Source organism: Micropterus salmoides, unplaced genomic scaffold, assembly GCF_014851395.1.
Source record: "Micropterus salmoides isolate LMB-PRFRI ecotype aquatic unplaced genomic scaffold, ASM1485139v1 Ms_hic_scaffold_13, whole genome shotgun sequence".
Lineage (NCBI taxonomy): Eukaryota > Metazoa > Chordata > Actinopteri > Centrarchiformes > Centrarchidae > Micropterus > Micropterus salmoides.
Window position 1 is genome coordinate 28055897 of NW_024040374.1, and position 18616 is coordinate 28074512.

An 18616-nucleotide genomic window follows, 5' to 3' on the forward strand; every position below is an offset into this window, starting at 1 on the left:
GTAGTTATTGAATGTCAACTAATTAAACTCAGACGTGAGATGAATGTAGCTTACCATATGTTGCCATGCAGCTAGTATACAGAAAATATTCAGTCTGCTCTTCTATGAAACCAGTCAAAAAGGAGGTCCATCAGTTTTATTAAGATTCTATTCAGCTATCACAGCCATTCCCTTTACGAGCATTATAGAGGATGAAAGAAGATAACACATGACACATGTAGCCTAGTATTGCAATTAATTACAGGACACCCACTAATATGCCTATTATATGGATTTCCTCGCAGCCTCTCCAGACTGTCCCTGTCAGTGTTTAACTGTGTATATTTGACACTCGTCTCTTTTTGCAGTTTCTTTCGCACCTCTCCGGTTCATCTCTATCCTGCACCTCCGTTTCCATCCGTTTGTGTGTCTAAGTCAATCTCACCTACCTCTGATTGGCTGGATTTGTTATTCCTCTTAAATGGAATGCGCGCTGATTGGCTGAGGCGGCACCTTCGTCACGCGACTAAAAGGGGTTTTTACTGGAGGTTTCTTCCTGTCAGCGACACATGTAGAACAAGCAGCTAACGGGACCCAGAGAGCAGACTGGAGGACAGTCAATTACAGCCTCTCTGCCAGCCTCGTTCTCACCTTTCTTTTACCAAAACACGCATTTCTCCATTTGAGGGAATTATGGCATGCGTAGACATCTAATTACGTCTTGCAATGGACTCCTTTCGTTCGAGCGAAAAAAAGAGCACTAAAGCAGCAACAGTAAAACGGGAGCCATCCGGTGGAAATACTATCTGATAACTCCATTTGCTCTGCACTCCGCTCGTTGCCAGTGAATACCCGAGCTCAAGTCCTCGCTGAGGTTGGCAGTCGCTCGGAGCTGGAGGCCGACCCCGCGCGATAGTGCGCCCGCGTTTTACCTGTACTTTTTTGGGACTGTTGTCGCCTACCTGTTTACCTACCTACACTTCAAGTCATTAACTTTCCAGCCATTACACTTAAAAGAGACAAACGAGGTGGGTGTTCGCTGTTATTACAACTATGTTGCATGGTGACTCTGTAAAATGTCTGTTTTAATCTCTAATTATAGCTAGTTGGCACTGTAAACTAGCATCGTCGCTTCTACTTGTGTCTTTCTGGTAACGTTATGTCTCTCTTTAGGAGATAGTCTGTGTTATTATTGCGACATTATTCTCCTCCTCCTTATCCCCTATTCACGAATTTCCGCAAAAACGCAAATGTGATGCTACATTTCTTTTATTTTCCATTTCAAAGCAGACAGGACGTTGTAGCACATGGCTGCCTGATAGGTTTTTTTCCCCCCTCTCTCTCTTCTATTTCCACGACTTGGTCTCTGCGCCCAAATTGCCTGCCCGTGTAATTACTTGAGTTAGCCCATTTAAGTTAAAAGCCACCCCCCCTCACCCCCTCCCCTCCCGTCCCCTCCATCTCTCAGCGGAGAAAAAAAGACTCCTCTCTGAATGAAACTTGACGATGGTCCGTCTTGTTTATCCAGGGAGTCACTTTCAGGTCGGCCTTTTGATTCATCTCCTTTTAGATTTAATCAGCACTAAGGTACGCTGTGGTTTGTCCCTAAGAGCCATCGCTAATGGGCTTACTGAATGCTAGTCTGTGTGCAACCCCCCCACCCCTTCCCCAACTCTAATTAGCCTACCTGTCTTTCAACAAAGATTTAGCTTTATCCACGTAGTCTGCCTGCCCAAATTGGAGAGGATTACATTTAAAAGAACCCACATTAATTTTGTAGGTGAAACAAATGCCTGCATTGCATTAGATTAGAACAGTTAGTATCATTACAGCTGGGCTGTGGTGCCTCAGGGCCATGTGTCCTGTTAAGGTGCTGATAAATATTGGTTTTTGGTTGCAGGACAGATCATATTCGTCTCTCAGGTCAAAGGTGTGGCCAGCATTGGGTGTTGGTAAACACAGAACCAAAAAGCCAAACTGTTTCACATGTCAGTTTGAAGCCAGTTCTGTACTAGCCTATTCATACAGTATTCCTTTGTGTTTTACGATAACCACCACCTCCCAGCTATTCAGGCAGTGAAGTATTGTGCTATTTAGAATTTCTTAGGACATCTCAACAAAAGTCCCTGCTGCATAATTGCCCCTTTGGCTCCCGGTGTTATCAGTTAACAGACATTCATCATGAGAGGTCCAATGAAGCAACAGCACGGGGATAAGACGGAGATCAAGGGCAGATTAGTTCTCAAATGACTTGTAGCTCTCTTGTAGCAGAACAGGACTCAGAACTGTTCCCTTTATGAGATCAGCTCTTGTGCTTTGGTACAATTTGCAGTCTGCAGCCGTTCAAACACCACGCTGATGCAACAAGGTGTTCAAGAGGCTGAAATTTAAAATGTTCTAATTGATATGTTGGCTTGTGTGGTATAAGTGACCATATCACACTGTTGTATAGGAATCCAACACAGCCCTGTGACCCTTCCCAGGTCCTGACTTGATTGTATTCAAAACAGTACTTGCCCGGTAAAAGTATGAACAGCAGGCTTCTGGTTGTGACGTGCACCACCAGCGGACTGTTTACATAATCTCTTCTGTTTGTGTTTTTAGGGACAATGGTGAATCCCGGAGGCAGCAGCCAGCCACCACCGGTGGGCACAGGTTCTCTGTCCTGGAAGCGGTGTGCAGGCTGCGGGGGCAAGATCGCAGACCGTTTCCTCCTTTACACCATGGACAGCTACTGGCACAGCCGATGCCTCAAGTGCTCCTGCTGCCAGGCCCAGCTGGGCGAAATCGGCACATCGTGCTACACAAAAAGTGGCATGATCCTCTGTAGAAATGACTATATCAGGTGAGGAAAAGACCTGGGTTATTGAGATAAGCACTAATTTTCAGGAGATCATTATGATTAAGTGAAGTAATAGCTGTTCTAATGTTACTGTATACGTTAGGCAATTCACATCTTGGATGAATTTTTAAGAAAATTGTGTTTCTCAGAAATCTGATTTTTAAAAGTCCTGGAGTATATTAAGGAAATATATTAAATCAAGTCAGAAACCGACAAAAACAGGACTCCGTTAACAAGAGGTCTTTGCTGGTCATGCAACGATCAGTAGGTTTGCGTGTGTTTCTGCGGAACATGTGTCTCAAATTGTACTAACATCATCAGTGTTCATTAAAGTATCCTGGTTGAAGTCTCCCTGGTCTACCCTGGAAGAGGTCAAACATGCTGGCATGTTTACAGAGCGCAAAGCAAAGGAGTTGTTCTGCATGTTTGTCCTGTTTGCTGTTCATGGTCAACTGAGGGACAGAAAATTGGTCTTGTAAGATTTATGTGTGCTCTGCAAGATATTTGTACACTGTTTGTGTTGGCACCGTTTGATTTAAAAAAAAAAATCTTTTCTATGAAAAGTACAATTTAATTAGCAAAGAGAGCCTTTTTAAATATTCTAGTAGGTGTGTGCCAGACACCCAACCAGAGCTCATTGATGACACTCTCATTCTGGTAGTGCAGAGGAGTCTGATGTGACGGCACAAGGCACGGTTTTGTAAAAGTTCAGATACTTTCTTGAATCACCCTGGGGCGCAGGAATGGTATTGATTTTAACCTTATTAATTAACTGTCTTGATTATTATCCTTTAAGACATCAGATCACTTTTATATCCATGCAAGACATGGTTTAGAGTAAAATATTTCAGTTTTCGTAAATTAAGACACATTCAATTCGTGTATCTGTGTTTGGGTACAGCTAATATCTCTTGCATTAATAATCTGAAAGATGGAACTGCACTACAGTCAACATGAACATGCAACACTGCTATTTAATCTGCACCTATAATTCAAAATCTAAAGTGCGCCTGTGCGCTCTCACACCCACCTCATAAAAAGGATGAGGAAGTCAATGGGGTACTTCATTCATAATGGGACTATAACGTAATTAGAATTGGAAGGGGGAAAATGTGGATACACCTTTCCACTTGTAATGAGAGCATGCTTGGTGGAAGAGCTAAAACGCATATTATGGAACCATGAGATCTCTGTAGAGATAAAGGTAGGAGCGGGGGGAAAAAAACATCTGACAGTGAGTCTACACAATTAAATGCTTTAATTATAGTCCCCCTCCATTTCCTTTAGTCCTGATGGGTTTTATCTAATGAGATCTGGTCCCTGGCTTGTATCCGCTCCCAATGACGTGTCCGAAATGAATGAGAGCCACACTGCAAACAAAACATTTAATTAACCAAATTGGCTTTTGAGAGAGAGCAAGAGAGAAAGACAGATAGAGAAGAGGGATTATTGCGAAGGCCATTTGCCGCTGTTTTTTCCCCCTCATCTTAAAGGGGCAGACTCATTTTTGTAATAGACTGCTAAACTGCACACATTTTAAGCTCTAGCTCGAAACTCATATTAAAACAGCTGATATGAAAATGCTCATGTGATTGATCAGGAGTCGAAACGCATTACATCACAGCTATAATGGGATGTATGCCTGGCCTGGGATGATAACCATCTCCCATCAATCAAGTAAGAATACTCCCAAACATCACAGGACAAGCACCATCCCGGTTTTCCATGCACCGCTGCCACCAAGCGTTAATGTCAAACTTGAAGCCAAAGTTGCGTTTGCTGTGGGGATCATGTTGTTTTAAGCTGGAGGTGATATTATTTCTGTGGGCTGCTAGTAGAGGGAGAATTAATTTACTTGTGGCTGCTGGATTCAGGGAGAATGCTGTCCCCTTAATTGAATAAGCCTAGGTAATTAAATGGCACTTTTCCAATAGAACGTGTGAGGTAAATCTAATAGTTGGTTATTTAATATCACTTTGAAGTCTGCCCACTCAAGCACTATGACAGCACAAGAGAATGTGAACTATTAGGCCAGGGGAAAAAAAAAAACGGGATCTCAGAAATTAATTAAATCGCATGCAATTTAGGGGAAACGTTTATCTTGATTTGTCATAACAGAATTAATTCAAGGCCTTCAATTCACTTGGGGCCAGATCTGTTACTCTGAATTAACCAAGTGTAATTTGGCTGATACCCCACCACCACCACCACCACCCACCCACCCACCCACCCTCCACCCTTACACACACACACCTCCCCATCCCCCTCTTCCCAAAACACATGCACATACACAACACAGATCCATGCACCCTCCCTCATCCTCGCAATCTCCCCACCCCTCCACCCTTTTCTCTAATGCAGCTCTTGCCATTATGCAAAGCCCCGCTTCAGTATCAATATGGCCTAGTGCTTTTAAGGTGCTTTGGCTGCTGATGTAGAGAGGCATTTTTAATGGACTGTGTTGCAGAAATCATTGTTGTGGGGTAATTTTACCCTACTCAAAGGCCTTGGTGAATGAGGTCTGCATTTACCAGACAGCCTAGCACCAAGCCATGCTATATTTCACCTGGCAGTCACTGCTGAAATGAAATCCAATAGTCATTGCCTACATAGACAACAGACAGCTCCAAATGTGTTTTTTTTTTTTTTTTTTCTTTGTTTGTTATTTAATTTAATCGGACACGTTGGCTGTAGCAAAGTCGGATCGACGGGGGAAGAAAACAGATAAATCAAGATAAAGCCATACTCCAGAAACATAGAACGAACCACTGATTTCTGCAGGAGGAAGAAAGCTGAAACCAGATGTGTCACTGCAATTAAAGGGTCCCTTGGCCTTAATTATACTGACCCAGGGTGTCCACTTTACCTCAGCACGTTAGTTCACTGGTAGAGTGAGGCCATTAGAGCCCAAGTTCAAACCAATATAGCAACTTAATTGAGCACCTAAAGGCTTTGGCTCCTTAAATCAAATACTATCAAGAGCTATCCCCTGGTAAAATAATTAACCTGCTATGAGTTGCACACGTTGGACGGCGTTTCATTTAAAAGGTTGCGGTGAAACCGTCCTGAAGTCTTTGTTTCGACACCTCTCCAAAGCATTCACACAGAGGAAACTCCCCGAGGAATAAATTCGACACAAAGATGAGGAACATGGTTTTCAATTTGAGCAAAGTTTGAATTTTAAAACAAGGCTGCTTTGATGTGCAGAAACACCTTTGCGTGAGAGGAGCGTAGTTTTCTACACGTTGCACAAGCACAAGAGCCTTAAAGCACGGCCTATACGTTCATTTCCACTATCACGTTTGTCCCAGTGAAAGCAGAGAATTGGCAGTGTTGTGACGGCAGTCTCCAGTTAATTAGTTTCTGAAATTGAGTTTTGATGGCGCCTTTCCAAATGATGCCAAGACAAAATTTGCTTCTGCCTAGGCTGTCTTATTGAAAGCCATTTCTGTGTCCCTTTGCAAAGAGCTCTGGCTTGTTTGCTCGTCAATATATCTAACAACGGCTTGGGTTATGGTTGGGATGTTAGAAACATTTATTCCCTCGCTCTGTCTCAGCATGAATTTGTTAAATACTTTTCATAAAATTGCCCTGAAGAATGTCTGAACAGAAAAAATGTAATCCTTACAACACTTTGCTCTTGTTTTTTATTTATTTATTTATTTTTTTTAGCCAAACAACTTCATTTGATGCACACACACCAATGTTAACCACTCCCCCCTATCCCTTTCTCTCCCCACCCCTCTCTCCCCCTCTCTGCGGAGTATGTCAGATGCCGTGGTCTTATTTGATTGCTTAGGAAAAGTGCAGTGATAGAGCAAACACCCGGTGAGATATGATGACAAATGGGTCCAGATCCCAGTAAATTACTTTCTGCTCAAATCGAAATTTCATTCAGTTTGCTGCTCACCGAGATGAAGTAATCTAAATTGTGGACTCAGAAGGAAGATAGAAGGGAAGCTGGAGCAAGCATTTCATTATCAAGAGGCAGAGGGAGAGAGAGAGAGAGAGAGAAGGTTAGGGACGAAAGAGATGAGCAGAAGCAAATCTAAAGTGTTGACACCATGATTGAAAAGGTTAACCCATGCACATTATATATCAACCCGAGTAGCTACGGGTTTCTAATGGAAACACGGCACTGACAGAGCATTCACAGGAGTCCTAATGGCAAAAGCACTATGTCTCCGCCTGGACGTACAATCTAATCCTCTTAGGTCCTGATTGCTTATGTTCCAGGTTATTATTAGGTTGCAAAAAATGTGTACCAAAAGTAATATGCAGTTTCAGTTCTAGATGCTTGCGGAGAGCAGGGTGCTGGAGGATTCATTTGTCTGTCGATACTGTGATGGTTTTCTATTTCTTCATTCTGTTTCTCCCCCCTCTTCTTTTTTTTTTCATCTGTATGTTTTCCCTTCAAGTTAGAAATGGAGCTGGGGAATCGTGAACTTAGCACTGAATATAGTTTTCACTCAGTCACATGCTTAACAGACAAAAGTGTGGATGCCACGGCCCATTACACAAGACTAAGTCTACGCAGATGCATACAGTGGTTCTATAGTAACTCTTCTTCTTCTTCTTCTTCTTCGTCTTCCTTTCTATCAGGTTATTTGGAAACAGTGGAGCTTGCAGCGCTTGTGGACAATCCATTCCAGCCAGTGAACTGGTAATGAGGGCACAGGGCAACGTGTACCACCTCAAGGTAAACTCAAGATTCCTCTATGAACCTTTGAACTGGATAAACTAAGGATGCTACGCACACTTTTTAAGTGTACAACCTTGTGATCAACAGAGTTTTTCTTTACCTATTGTGTATGTATCTGTTGATTTGAGTTGCGAGCGGCTGCATACAGTGGCCCTCACTTAAATTAAATAAAGTTATATTAAATTGATCATTAATCGGTAAAGTAATTTTTTACGCAAAAATTCACCACCTTGCTTCAGCTTCTCAGTTGTGAGAAATATTGCTTTTCTTTGTCGGATGTGATAGTAAACGGACAAAACTGGACATTTGATTATGTCAACCCGGGCCTAAGTAAACTGATGGACATTTTTAATTATTTTTGACAGTCTATCGACCAAACCATTAATCAATTATTCAAGATAAGCCCCAAGTTGCTGTTAATTAGTTGTTAGTTTTCCACCTTTACCCAGCGCCAACACCTGCACACACAGTCGTGCAGAAGTGCGTGTATGTCGGTCTTCACAAGCATGTGTGTTCGCTCTAAAGTGTTATTACATAATAGGATTGAGTACTCAGCCTGGTTGTGATCAGTTCTCTCCCCCCACCACAGTGTTTCACATGTTCCACCTGCCGGAACCGGCTCGTCCCCGGGGATCGGTTCCACTACATCAACGGCAGCCTGTTCTGCGAACACGACAGACCCACAGCACTCATCAACGGCCATTTGAGTTCACTGCAGACGAACCCACTACTGCCCGACCAGAAGGTAAGACCCCCTCCAAACTCTGTCCCTGCTCTCTGCCCTGTTGAAACACGGCGGGGGCTCTCTGATGGATGAGACTGATGCTCTGGAGTTCTTATTGGTATAAGTATTAAACGGGGCAGAAGGCTGATAACTTCAAAGTAAAGGACAAGTCAGTAAAAGCCTGTCATCAGTCAGTTGGAGTCATTAGCAGGAAAAGAAAAACATCTGTAATTTTCACCCCAACATTTTTCACTCTGTTTATATTGATGTCGTCGATTCAACTTCACTGCAAGGCATGCAGTGGATATTAAATCTTACAGAGCAGAGATGAATTTTATTTTTAGACAGCCAATGGATTTTTCCATCATTCTTGTTGGAGGACACGCACTCAGAAAATCTGTATTAACCGTCAGCACAAAACATGTGAAAATGATTTTTTTTTTTTTTTGTACTGCTGTCCTCACACTCGGTTTGTTATAAACAGATACATATTTGACTTATCTTGAATTTATTTGCTGTCCCGAGCCAGACTTGCAATTGTGCTGAAAAATGACATCTGCTGCCATTAATACAGAGTGTTTAAAACAACATTTGACTACTGTATCAACAAGACTGGGATCACCTGGGCTAAGTTATTACTCCAAGGCCAAAATATGTATCCAGGACCCGAGGTTGAACACAGACAGCAAGCTGCAGCAGCCAGTATATCATGAAAGCTGTCATCATGGCTTTCCCTGATTTGATCTTGATGCTTCCAGTGAAAGCAAAACAGAAGGCCTAATCATATACCAAGGATAACTTCATTCTTCAGGATAGCTTCATTCTGCCCGCAGGAGATATAATCATTTTTGCCTCACAACAAGGAGCTTTATTGATACCTTGTCTGCACACACAGCACACAGAGAGATATGGGAGGTGTTTGGAGTGTGTCAGAGTCTGACTGAAAGAGGAATTATATTGTTGGGAGCATGCATTTCACCTTGAGTGGTTTTGTGAGTAGAGGAGAGGTAGAACTCCATTAAGGCCCCCCCCCCTCACCCTCCACGTCACAGGCCTTTTAAGGGCTTGTCACTTCTACAAATCAGCTCTTAGAGCTCTTAGAGCTCCTCACATTTAAATTGAAAGCCGCTGCATTATCTAGCTTAATTTTAAATGTCTGTTTAAGTCCTTACTCCCTCCCTCCATGTCTCTTGTAGCATGGCTGGTGTAGTAAATATGAGGCCTCATTGTTTATTTATGCGCTAACATCAATTGTAGTGAAAACCGCTGAATTATTGATGCTAAAATGCAATCTGAATATTGGCCCTGGTGCTTTAATTATAGCAGAGAGAGAATTATTAAATAAACAGAGACACATCGCTCAGTGGGAACAGTCTCCGCATGCTTTTGTTATCTCCGTGAGTGAAATAAGGAGAATTATCCTGCCACTGAAGCACTTTATCACACGCACATACTCCATTGCTCCAACAGACTTTGGATGGCCTCAAATAACACAGAGGTACAGTAGTATAACAGCTCTCAAAATCAATATACCTCATGTATCTTCTACAGTACAACATAGATTGAATATAGAAACACAGGCTGGTTTAGCAGAGAGAAAATGAAGCAGTCACTGCTCATACAGAAACGCAGGGTTATCTGCTGACCATTGTTTTGATTATGTGCTATTCTGCTGCGACATAATTGGTGTCCGTGATAATCATTTATGAAGCTTTCTTCCCAGCTTCTTCCTAATCTCTTTGTTAAGAACAGACAAATTACCGCTCTCAGACGGAGCTGCTTTGACCCAGGGGACTGAGACCCTCCCAGCGTCAGTCACTTTAATTAGCCCCCAAGTAGGAGTTTGCAATTACTAATAGACTGAAGCCCTCCTAGTGATTTGAGGGATGAAGGGAAAAGTAAATCGCCCCTTAACATCATAAAGGGGAAAAACAAGCAAAAAAACAGGACTGAACACTTCCTGCAGTTAGGGCACCGTTATAATTATACCAAAGAGAATCGCTTCATGGATGCACTTTTAAGTTAATGCAAAGTAAATGGGGCACCAGATGGTTTTCAAAGCCTGGCTGATCAATAAATTAAACGCTGGAGCTGGTGGAAAGTTGGTGTGTCAGGCTGAAGCATTTATAGCATTTTGTGAATTGTTAATCTACATTTCAAAAGTGTTTTTATTCTCTATCTCCCTCTATTCAGGTGTGTTAGGCGGGAGCAGTGCAGGAAGCAGGATGTGTGCCTTCATTTTAGCCCTTACTCATTGTCACCCGAGACAACGTGGATCAGCAGCACCCCAGCCTTTTAGCTGTGCACCCAGGCCCTCTGCCCTGAAGGAATCCTCCACCCATCTTACCAGTAACCTGACTTTTATTTCTGCCACACATGTCCAACGCTCAGCCTTCAACCTCGGCTTTTCCCCAAATATGGGTGGATACTTGCACTTAACGCACCTGAATCGGGACACTGAGGACTCCATGACCTTGGAATAAATTTTAAAAAAGGAGACTGATCAGAATCCAAGGGGACTCTTCAGGAAGAGAAAATAAAATAAGACACAAGAGGATGTTGTGACTGAAGTGAGGGAAGAGAAAAAGACTAGATTGAAGATGAGGTTAAAAACATGCAGACTTTTAACTCTGCATATTTGTTTAAAGACATTTGGGGGGAAACCGGGACCTTTTCATTTTTCCTCTCTTCCTTTTCTATTCTTATTTCCCAACAACATGGTGTTTCCACTTTATATATTTTAAGTGTTGTCAAAGGGGAATGTGTTTTTTTTCTTTTGTCATATATATATAAAGATGGGGTTTTAAAAAAAATCTGTGGCTTTTTGTGGAATACAAATCATGAACACTCTGTTGGTGTATTTATAAAACTACCATGTATGTACAGTATGCATGTAAATGTTGTTGTCCAGGCGTGGCTACAGTACATCTGACCCTCCGCACCCAGCTCCATTCCTCCCTCCTCCCCTCGAAACCTGAACCCATGGCAAACTGAAGAAATTTGCTCATAGTCAGTAATGTAGAGATCATCACCAACATATAAATGCTGAATGAAAGAGAAATTTATTTGTGATATTTTCCGAGACATTTGCTCCAGTATGGTGTATTTAATTAATAAAAATATTAAACATTTAAAAGCCTCCTCAGATTCATTGTAAAGCTTCAGAATGTGTACTCTGTTATCATTTGCTAAACTTCCACACACTTGTGATAATGTCTTGACTCCCTTGTTTTTAACAATTAAGCATTTATTTATGTCTGAATTACATAATTATTACAAGATCCCATTTACCAAGTGCCCAAGAATTTATCTTTCCATGCAAATGCCTGATATTTAGTGCATGACTTATCTGTCCATTGAAGATCCTGCTGTGCTGCCATTCAATTTCCTGCCTAGCAATCATCAAGGAGCATGATGAGTGTCTTAACTGAAAATGGATAAACATGTATCCTCTCTTTCTGTTCAAATGGCCATTTGCTATTCATCACTCTAATACCTGACAGAAATAGAGGAAAATGTCCCTTTGAAGATTCAATTACTGCAGAGAGGGAGAGAGGTGTCTCTCTTTGGCAGGCACAAATTGAATGGGCTATTTGCAGAACAAATTGGTGTTTGAAGTCCTTGCAAGACCTAATAGGTCTGAAGGAGGAACCCGGTAATGGCTGATGCGCTTATCTGTGGAGTCTGGGCCCCTCATGAGCTCGCCGCTGTCGCTGAAACAATGCCGCTGTACAGGATAAGGCTGCAAAAAATCTGCTCAAATAGAGGAGGGAACAGGCCTAAAGTGTAAACAGACTTGTGTTTTAAAACAGAATTTAAATGCTCTGAAATTCTTGCTAAGCTCAAAGAAACTGATCTGATTGAATTGAATTCCAATGATTCTGAAATCATCTCCCAGCGTATATCCCTTAACATGGTGAGTCCTAAATGTTGAAACCTAAGTCCTAGAAGTCTTTTCACAGGTTGTCAGTGTTGGAGGACACTGAACTTTGAATTACTGTGGATCTGTCTACAGCTAATGAAATCTATATATATTTTGCCAAAATATCAGCAATTTCAGATTCATCCTTTGAGTAGGTTATATATGAGTCAACATGCAGTAGGTCTTTATTTACATCTGACTGGTGTAAACCAGGCAGGGTTTTTTACAAAAGCTATTTAGACATGTCACAGTAGGAAAAGCACAGATCTAAAAATGAAAGGGAATGATTCAGTTTCAGGGTCCTGGTATTGTGCACGCTGGCTCACTGTCACACGGTCATAGCTCATTGGGACACGTGAATTGAAGAGAGCCATCGTTAACGCTATTAGCAACACCTGTCCTGCTATGACAAATCAAAATGTCTGCTGTGAAAAAGGCAAGGCAATTTATTGGTACATTAAAACACTGAAATGAGACGATCAATAAAGAGTAAATAATAAAGCGGGGACGTCGGTTTAATTATAGGCAGCAGTGAACAGGTAGGTTTTGAGTTTGGATCTGAACAGTGCCAAAGATAATTGGCAAATTTGTGTAATGTGTTCCATAGTGACAAAATGCAGCTTCCTGTGCTCTGTGCTGAACCGAGGAACAGACAGCAGACCTGAGTACAAGACCTCAGTGATTTAGAAGGTTCATACAGACAAAGAAAGCATGTCAGTAATATCATTTACTCTGCATTTTGGATAAGTTGTAGTTGCCTAACTTGCATGGATTAACATTTCAAGGTGTTGACAAGCGCCTCCTTAGTCTAGCGATACTTTGTAGATGATAAAAGGCTGATGGTTTAATTAATTTAATATGACTGCTAAAATGTTGATCTGAGTCCAAGACTACACCCAGGTTTCTAGCCTGACTCAGTTGTTATAGATGCGTTAGAAGAGTTCAGGTGCGCAAAAAGGCCAAGCCCAACCTCAGCAAACCATGGTACCAACAGAAAGAGAAACAATGATTTTTATTTAGCAAATGAAAGATTTGAGTTTGAATGATAGATGCATATTTTTTAAAAACCTAAATAAATTCTACAAATATTGTTTCACTTTGGCACCCAAACACTACATGCGATGTGGTTCAGAAACATTATTGCTGTCATATTGAACTTCAAAACCTCACTCTTGCAGCTGCATCTCATTGCAAATGCACAAAAGCAATATGGTCAGATTTACAAAAAATAAAATAAACTCTAGGGATAATTCGGCTTTTTCACGTGACATTTAAATGGAGCTTTGGCTGGAGGTTGTATGAACCACTTACAACTGGAATTTTGGAGGAATAGCTATGTAAACATCAAAATGTAGTCAGCATTAATACTTAAATGACAGCAAAATGCTTCAAAAACATCATCCTCATTGAGCTTACCCGCTGCATTTGATTTAAGGTCTTTTAGGATGATTTCAGTATGAATTATGAAACGTGTTAGAGTCGTCATCCAGGGTTGATGTTTGGTAGGTGATGACCAGAGAACCAGACCACACACTCCACTTTCACCTGCTTATTAAATGACTCTCAGGCCAAAAGAAGCCTTTGAGTATCAGATTTTGAATTATCCTTTAAGTTGATTTGGGGTTAGATTTTGCTTTAAGTGACCTCAGTAATCCACATCATAACAACACTACTTCGTTCTACACTAACGTTGGCCTTTTACATTATGAAATCCGCTTGCTTTCATTAAGCTGTTTACTTACACACATCCATGCACACATAAACACATGGCATACGCACAAATATACATAAGCTGGACACGGTGTGACACACAGACACATAATTCATATGTTTCCCTTCTCAAAATCAACTTATTGAACAAGTAAAAAAGCTCAGTTCCAGACTCGCTAAAGTTATTTAAAAAAAAATGAAACACTATTTACATATAATCAATATGTGAAAATCTGCTTTGATGTGGCAAACCAGAGTGAGGGCTAATGGATCTCACCCACAACAATGAAGCACACTTAAATGGCATGTCTGCCTGAGGGAAATCACTTTGCTTCAACTCCAGCTCCTTCCTGCTCTCACTGGGGAGTCTGCTGATGCACCACAACTGGATTACTTATGATTAGTCACCTTGCATTTATTTGTAATTAGTTTATGTCTTCGTTCAGCCGCAAGTTTTTGATCATCACTCGTCTCGCTGCGATTGTTTTTTTTTTTTCATTATATAAGAGTAGATGTGTTCTGCGAGATTGGCTGAGCAAGCCGAGGAACTTTATTCAGAAATCTGCCAAAATAGTTTTCTCTATTTTTGTTTGCAGCATCAAGAAAAAATATACATGATATACAGATGCTCCATGATAATAACTTCAACACATTTTATAGATTTATCTATTGGACACCATAAAGGGTTTATGACCTGGGAAGATCTGGGAAAATTGTCTGAAACTCCTTCCTTTTCTTTTTTAAAAGTCCACAGGCCTCAGTGCTTTCAAATTCATGAACGGAACCAAAAGGCTCCTCTGAACATTAAGTTATTATATATTATATTATCCCGCCATCCATTTGAAAAACTGTCTACATACCGAAACATATCTCATGGTGAAACAGCAGCTTGGCAGCACAGTGGTGCTATTCGCTTATTTGTACTTTTACTTCTTCCACTGTTTAGAGGAGAGTGTGCTTATTCTCATGTCTGTTTGATGGCTGGCTATCTTTGAAAATGGTGCAAGGCTATAAGGATAAAAAATCGTGCATAAGGCCATCTGTTGGTGGCAAAGTACAAAAAAACAATAAATCATCATTTTCCAAAGGATTATTGCAAATCAGTAATGTTAAACATTTTGTGACGCTCAGAGCCCATAGCTATGAATTAGATGAAACAATATGAAGGTAGTGAACCGTATGCTGGTACCATACAAAAGAACTACAACTCCAGCCTTGCAACTGTGCTGAATGCTTTTTATTTTGGTATATTTTATGTTGTTTTGATGAATGAAAAGAACAGGACACACATCTTGACAGTTTTCCATCCACAAAGGAGTAACATTTGTAAGAAATGACAAAATAATTTTGGGCTTAAGCTGTGATTATAAACGTTTGTGAGGGAAAGAAGGCAGATATTCTTTGAGTCTTCAACAAACTTTAGAGAAGGCAAAAAGGCTGCTGAATGTGATTAAATGTTAATATGCTTTTTAATAAATGGTTGGCATTTAGTTAACTTGGTTGCTGGTGTCGTAGCTAACTTTAGCCAATTTGAGGAACATAGTTCCAAGTTGAAGATGTAAAAGTTTGTTATTTTGCCTACAAAAAAGAGAAAATAAATATCCTTAGATGTTATTTATTAAGAGTTTAACACTCAAAAACCCTGCCTACTCTGCTTCAGCAGTGTGGGTCCTGATCATAGACTGTATATAAGAACATAGTCATTGTGACGTCACCCGTTGGTTTGTGGACTGCCGTTTTGAAGCCTCGAGTTTGGCCGATAGGGCGCCGCCATGTTGATTTTTTGCAACCATATTTGGATGCGACGGTGGAGCTAACGGCCGTTTGTGGAGCTAGTTAGCTTGCTTAACTAGCTGCATCTGTATTTCACCTTTGGTCCTGATGAAGAAAATAACCCCACAACTGTCATTCTGTTTTAATTCAAATGTTGCTAAACCCCAGTTGTTGCACGAAAAATATGACTTCACCTTGTTCCAACTAAGCCCTGCCCACAAACCAACGAGAAACGCAAAACCCAAAAGACTACAGAAAATCTGTCTCGTTAAATGAATGTAAACTGTTGGAAAATGTTTTCATGTGGAACTAGATCAGAAGAAGGTTACCAAGATAGTAAGTTTTCAGGGCCTTTAAAACATTTTGTTATGCTAAAAGCTGTAGAATAGCTACAGCAGAAAGCTAACTAAGTAGAGTTTCTCTTATTTATCTTGTTATTATTACAGTGCTGCAGCCTCACAAGATTGTTCATTTCATGTTATCATGTGTTTCCTAGAATGTATTTAAAACAAATACATGATATATTATCCATTCCCTGCGTTTCTTAAACACAACTTCCTCCATACCATCACTCAACTTTCATTTCTTTATTTGTTCCTTCATTTGCTCATCCATCCATCTGTTTCCTTGGCCGGTCTCGATCAGATTTTGCCAAAACCTGTGAAAATGATGCATCTCACCATTGCGTTCCAGCATTTCTGTAATTACACTGATTAGGTCCAAGGGGTTTTGTCTGTTCCTTTGTTCACTTGTATCTCATAAACCATTTATCAGGTTTTGACAAAACCTGGGCAAGTGATGCATTTCAACACACACTCCAGTTTTCCCAGATTATCATGATTATAGGGCAAAACAAAGGTATTTACTACTAACTTTACTAAGTTGTAGGTTTACTAGTTGAGTACTGCTCTGTCTAACATACCAAACAATAAATGCTGTATCTTAATCTTATTTTCAGGTCTAGACCATCTATAGATGTTGATACATGAGCATGGTATCCAGCCGGTCAGAACCCAAGCTTTCAATGAAAATTGAGGCCCCTTTAAAACACCATAATGGTGTGAAATGTGGTTCATAATTGTCTTGTTTCAGCCCACCGTGGAATCAGCAAACAACTTTAAATAGTGCCTGGGCCAGGGAGCTAAGTTACTTAGCAAGGTGTTCAATAACACAGAGAGGGACATGCAAATATTGGTAAGGCAATTATTGGCATGTCGTGTTTGGCCTTAAGTAGCAGGTAACTCTATCCTCTCCATTATGTATGCTGTGAACTCTGGTCCAAGGAGCACTATTAAAGCTTCGCTTTTTACTGTTAAAAGGCTTGCCTTCTGATGAAAAGAGGCTCACTTTACGCTCAGATGTCCTTCGCAGTGGAAATGCACTTGTAATGCAACAAGAGAAACAAGGCACCTCCTGCCCTCAGGACTGTTATCTTCTTAAAGCCACATTTACTGAAAGTGGAAATTGTTAACATTCTGTTTGCTGAAAAAAAGAAACAACAAATAAATACATCTTTTAACATGGGAAACTTTATTTCAGATTTTTTTTTTAAATGTCAAAAATACAACTTTTCCTTTTTTCTTAAACAGAACATGCTCACCTGGTACCATGTATCAAGGCTGAGTCCTTACCACAGCGGCCAGGGTTTGAGTTCAGCCCGGGCCCTTTGCTGCATGTCATCCCCTCCCATTCCTGTCTGCGGAAAATGCCCCCCAAAAAAACAACAACCAAAAAACAAACAAACAGAAATTCCATATCATAACGTTATCAGGAACAACTATTATAAGATGAAGAAACTTAATCGGTTTATAATCAAGTGACTGCATCATCTTTTTCACTGAAAAAATAAATACACAAAAGGAATGGGAGCCACTCTTTCTCCATTGACTTAAATGTTTATTTCACTAGAGAATATTACAAACATGACATCTGGGCTCAGAATGCTTTTATGAGACTTTATTGAAAAAATGAACATAAATACAAAAGGAATGAGATATTCAACACTCATGTTGTGTTTATCTCGCTGCACACACACACACACACACACACACACACACACACACACACACACACACACACACACACACACACCCTTTTACTGGTTTGACTCTTGAAAAGCATTCCTTGTTCCATTTTCCCCCATTCTCCTCAAGAATGTAGTAACAATAATAATGCATTAAGTGGGCTGAGTACTCTAAACACTCAGAGCTTCCTCTCACAGTAAGTGCAGAACCAGTTTGCCTGCTGTTGAAAGCATCTTACACAGAGTCCTACAGAGAGTGAAGAGTTTGCTCCTGCCCCCCCTCACCCCTCTGTTTCTGTCTCTCACACACTCACCACACAGTAGACTCCTACACACTGTCTGTGACTCTGGATGATGAGCCGAGAACGCTGTCAGACTTGGGGTCTTGCGCTGTCCGGTGAATCAGAGGACCTCAACGGGTGATATCATAGTTTTTGCGCAGGCGTCCTGTGATGCCTGCAGAAAAAAAATCCCAATCTGAGTTCCAGCACGCATCATGCTCCATGTCTGCTGGAGCCACCAGCATGGTGCAGCGCAGAGCAGGGGGTTAAATCCCCCATAAGAACACCAAAAGGTCACCAAATGCTGTTGTTTATCCATCCTAAAATAAAGCGCAGAGCGGGTATCCTGTGGATTGATTTTAGCCCCTCTGTGCCTGCAGCATCGCTACACAAATTCTGTGTAGGAAAAGAAGAAGGACTGTAAATTTCAAGGAACTTCATGAATGTGCAAGTGTTAACAATGAGTACCTTACTGTTGCTATTTGCTATTTAAATATGGCAAATATTGCCTCACTTCATCAGATAAATTAGATTAATTTATAAATAGTCTAACCCAATTTTTCTCGTATCAGGAAAAAGGCATCAGTTTTAGCGTTAAATTGCTGGTACAGACTAATCATAGAATACGTTACATCGATCTTTCGTCTATATTTCTCACTG

At 40.9% G+C, this 18616-nt stretch overlaps 1 protein-coding gene across 1 annotated transcript; it reads left to right on the forward strand.

Annotated features, from left to right (window-relative positions):
* The first annotated feature begins 548 nt into the window (after positions 1–548).
* Positions 549–11378, forward strand: lmo4b (LIM domain only 4b). The gene is made up of 5 exons (XM_038716748.1): positions 549–1007; positions 2584–2824; positions 7424–7520; positions 8113–8268; positions 10441–11378. The coding sequence occupies exons 2-5, from the start codon at positions 2589–2591 to the stop codon at positions 10447–10449; spliced, it is 498 nt and encodes a 165-aa protein (XP_038572676.1). The 5' UTR covers positions 549–1007; positions 2584–2588; the 3' UTR covers positions 10450–11378.
* The last annotated feature ends 7238 nt before the right edge of the window (positions 11379–18616 follow it).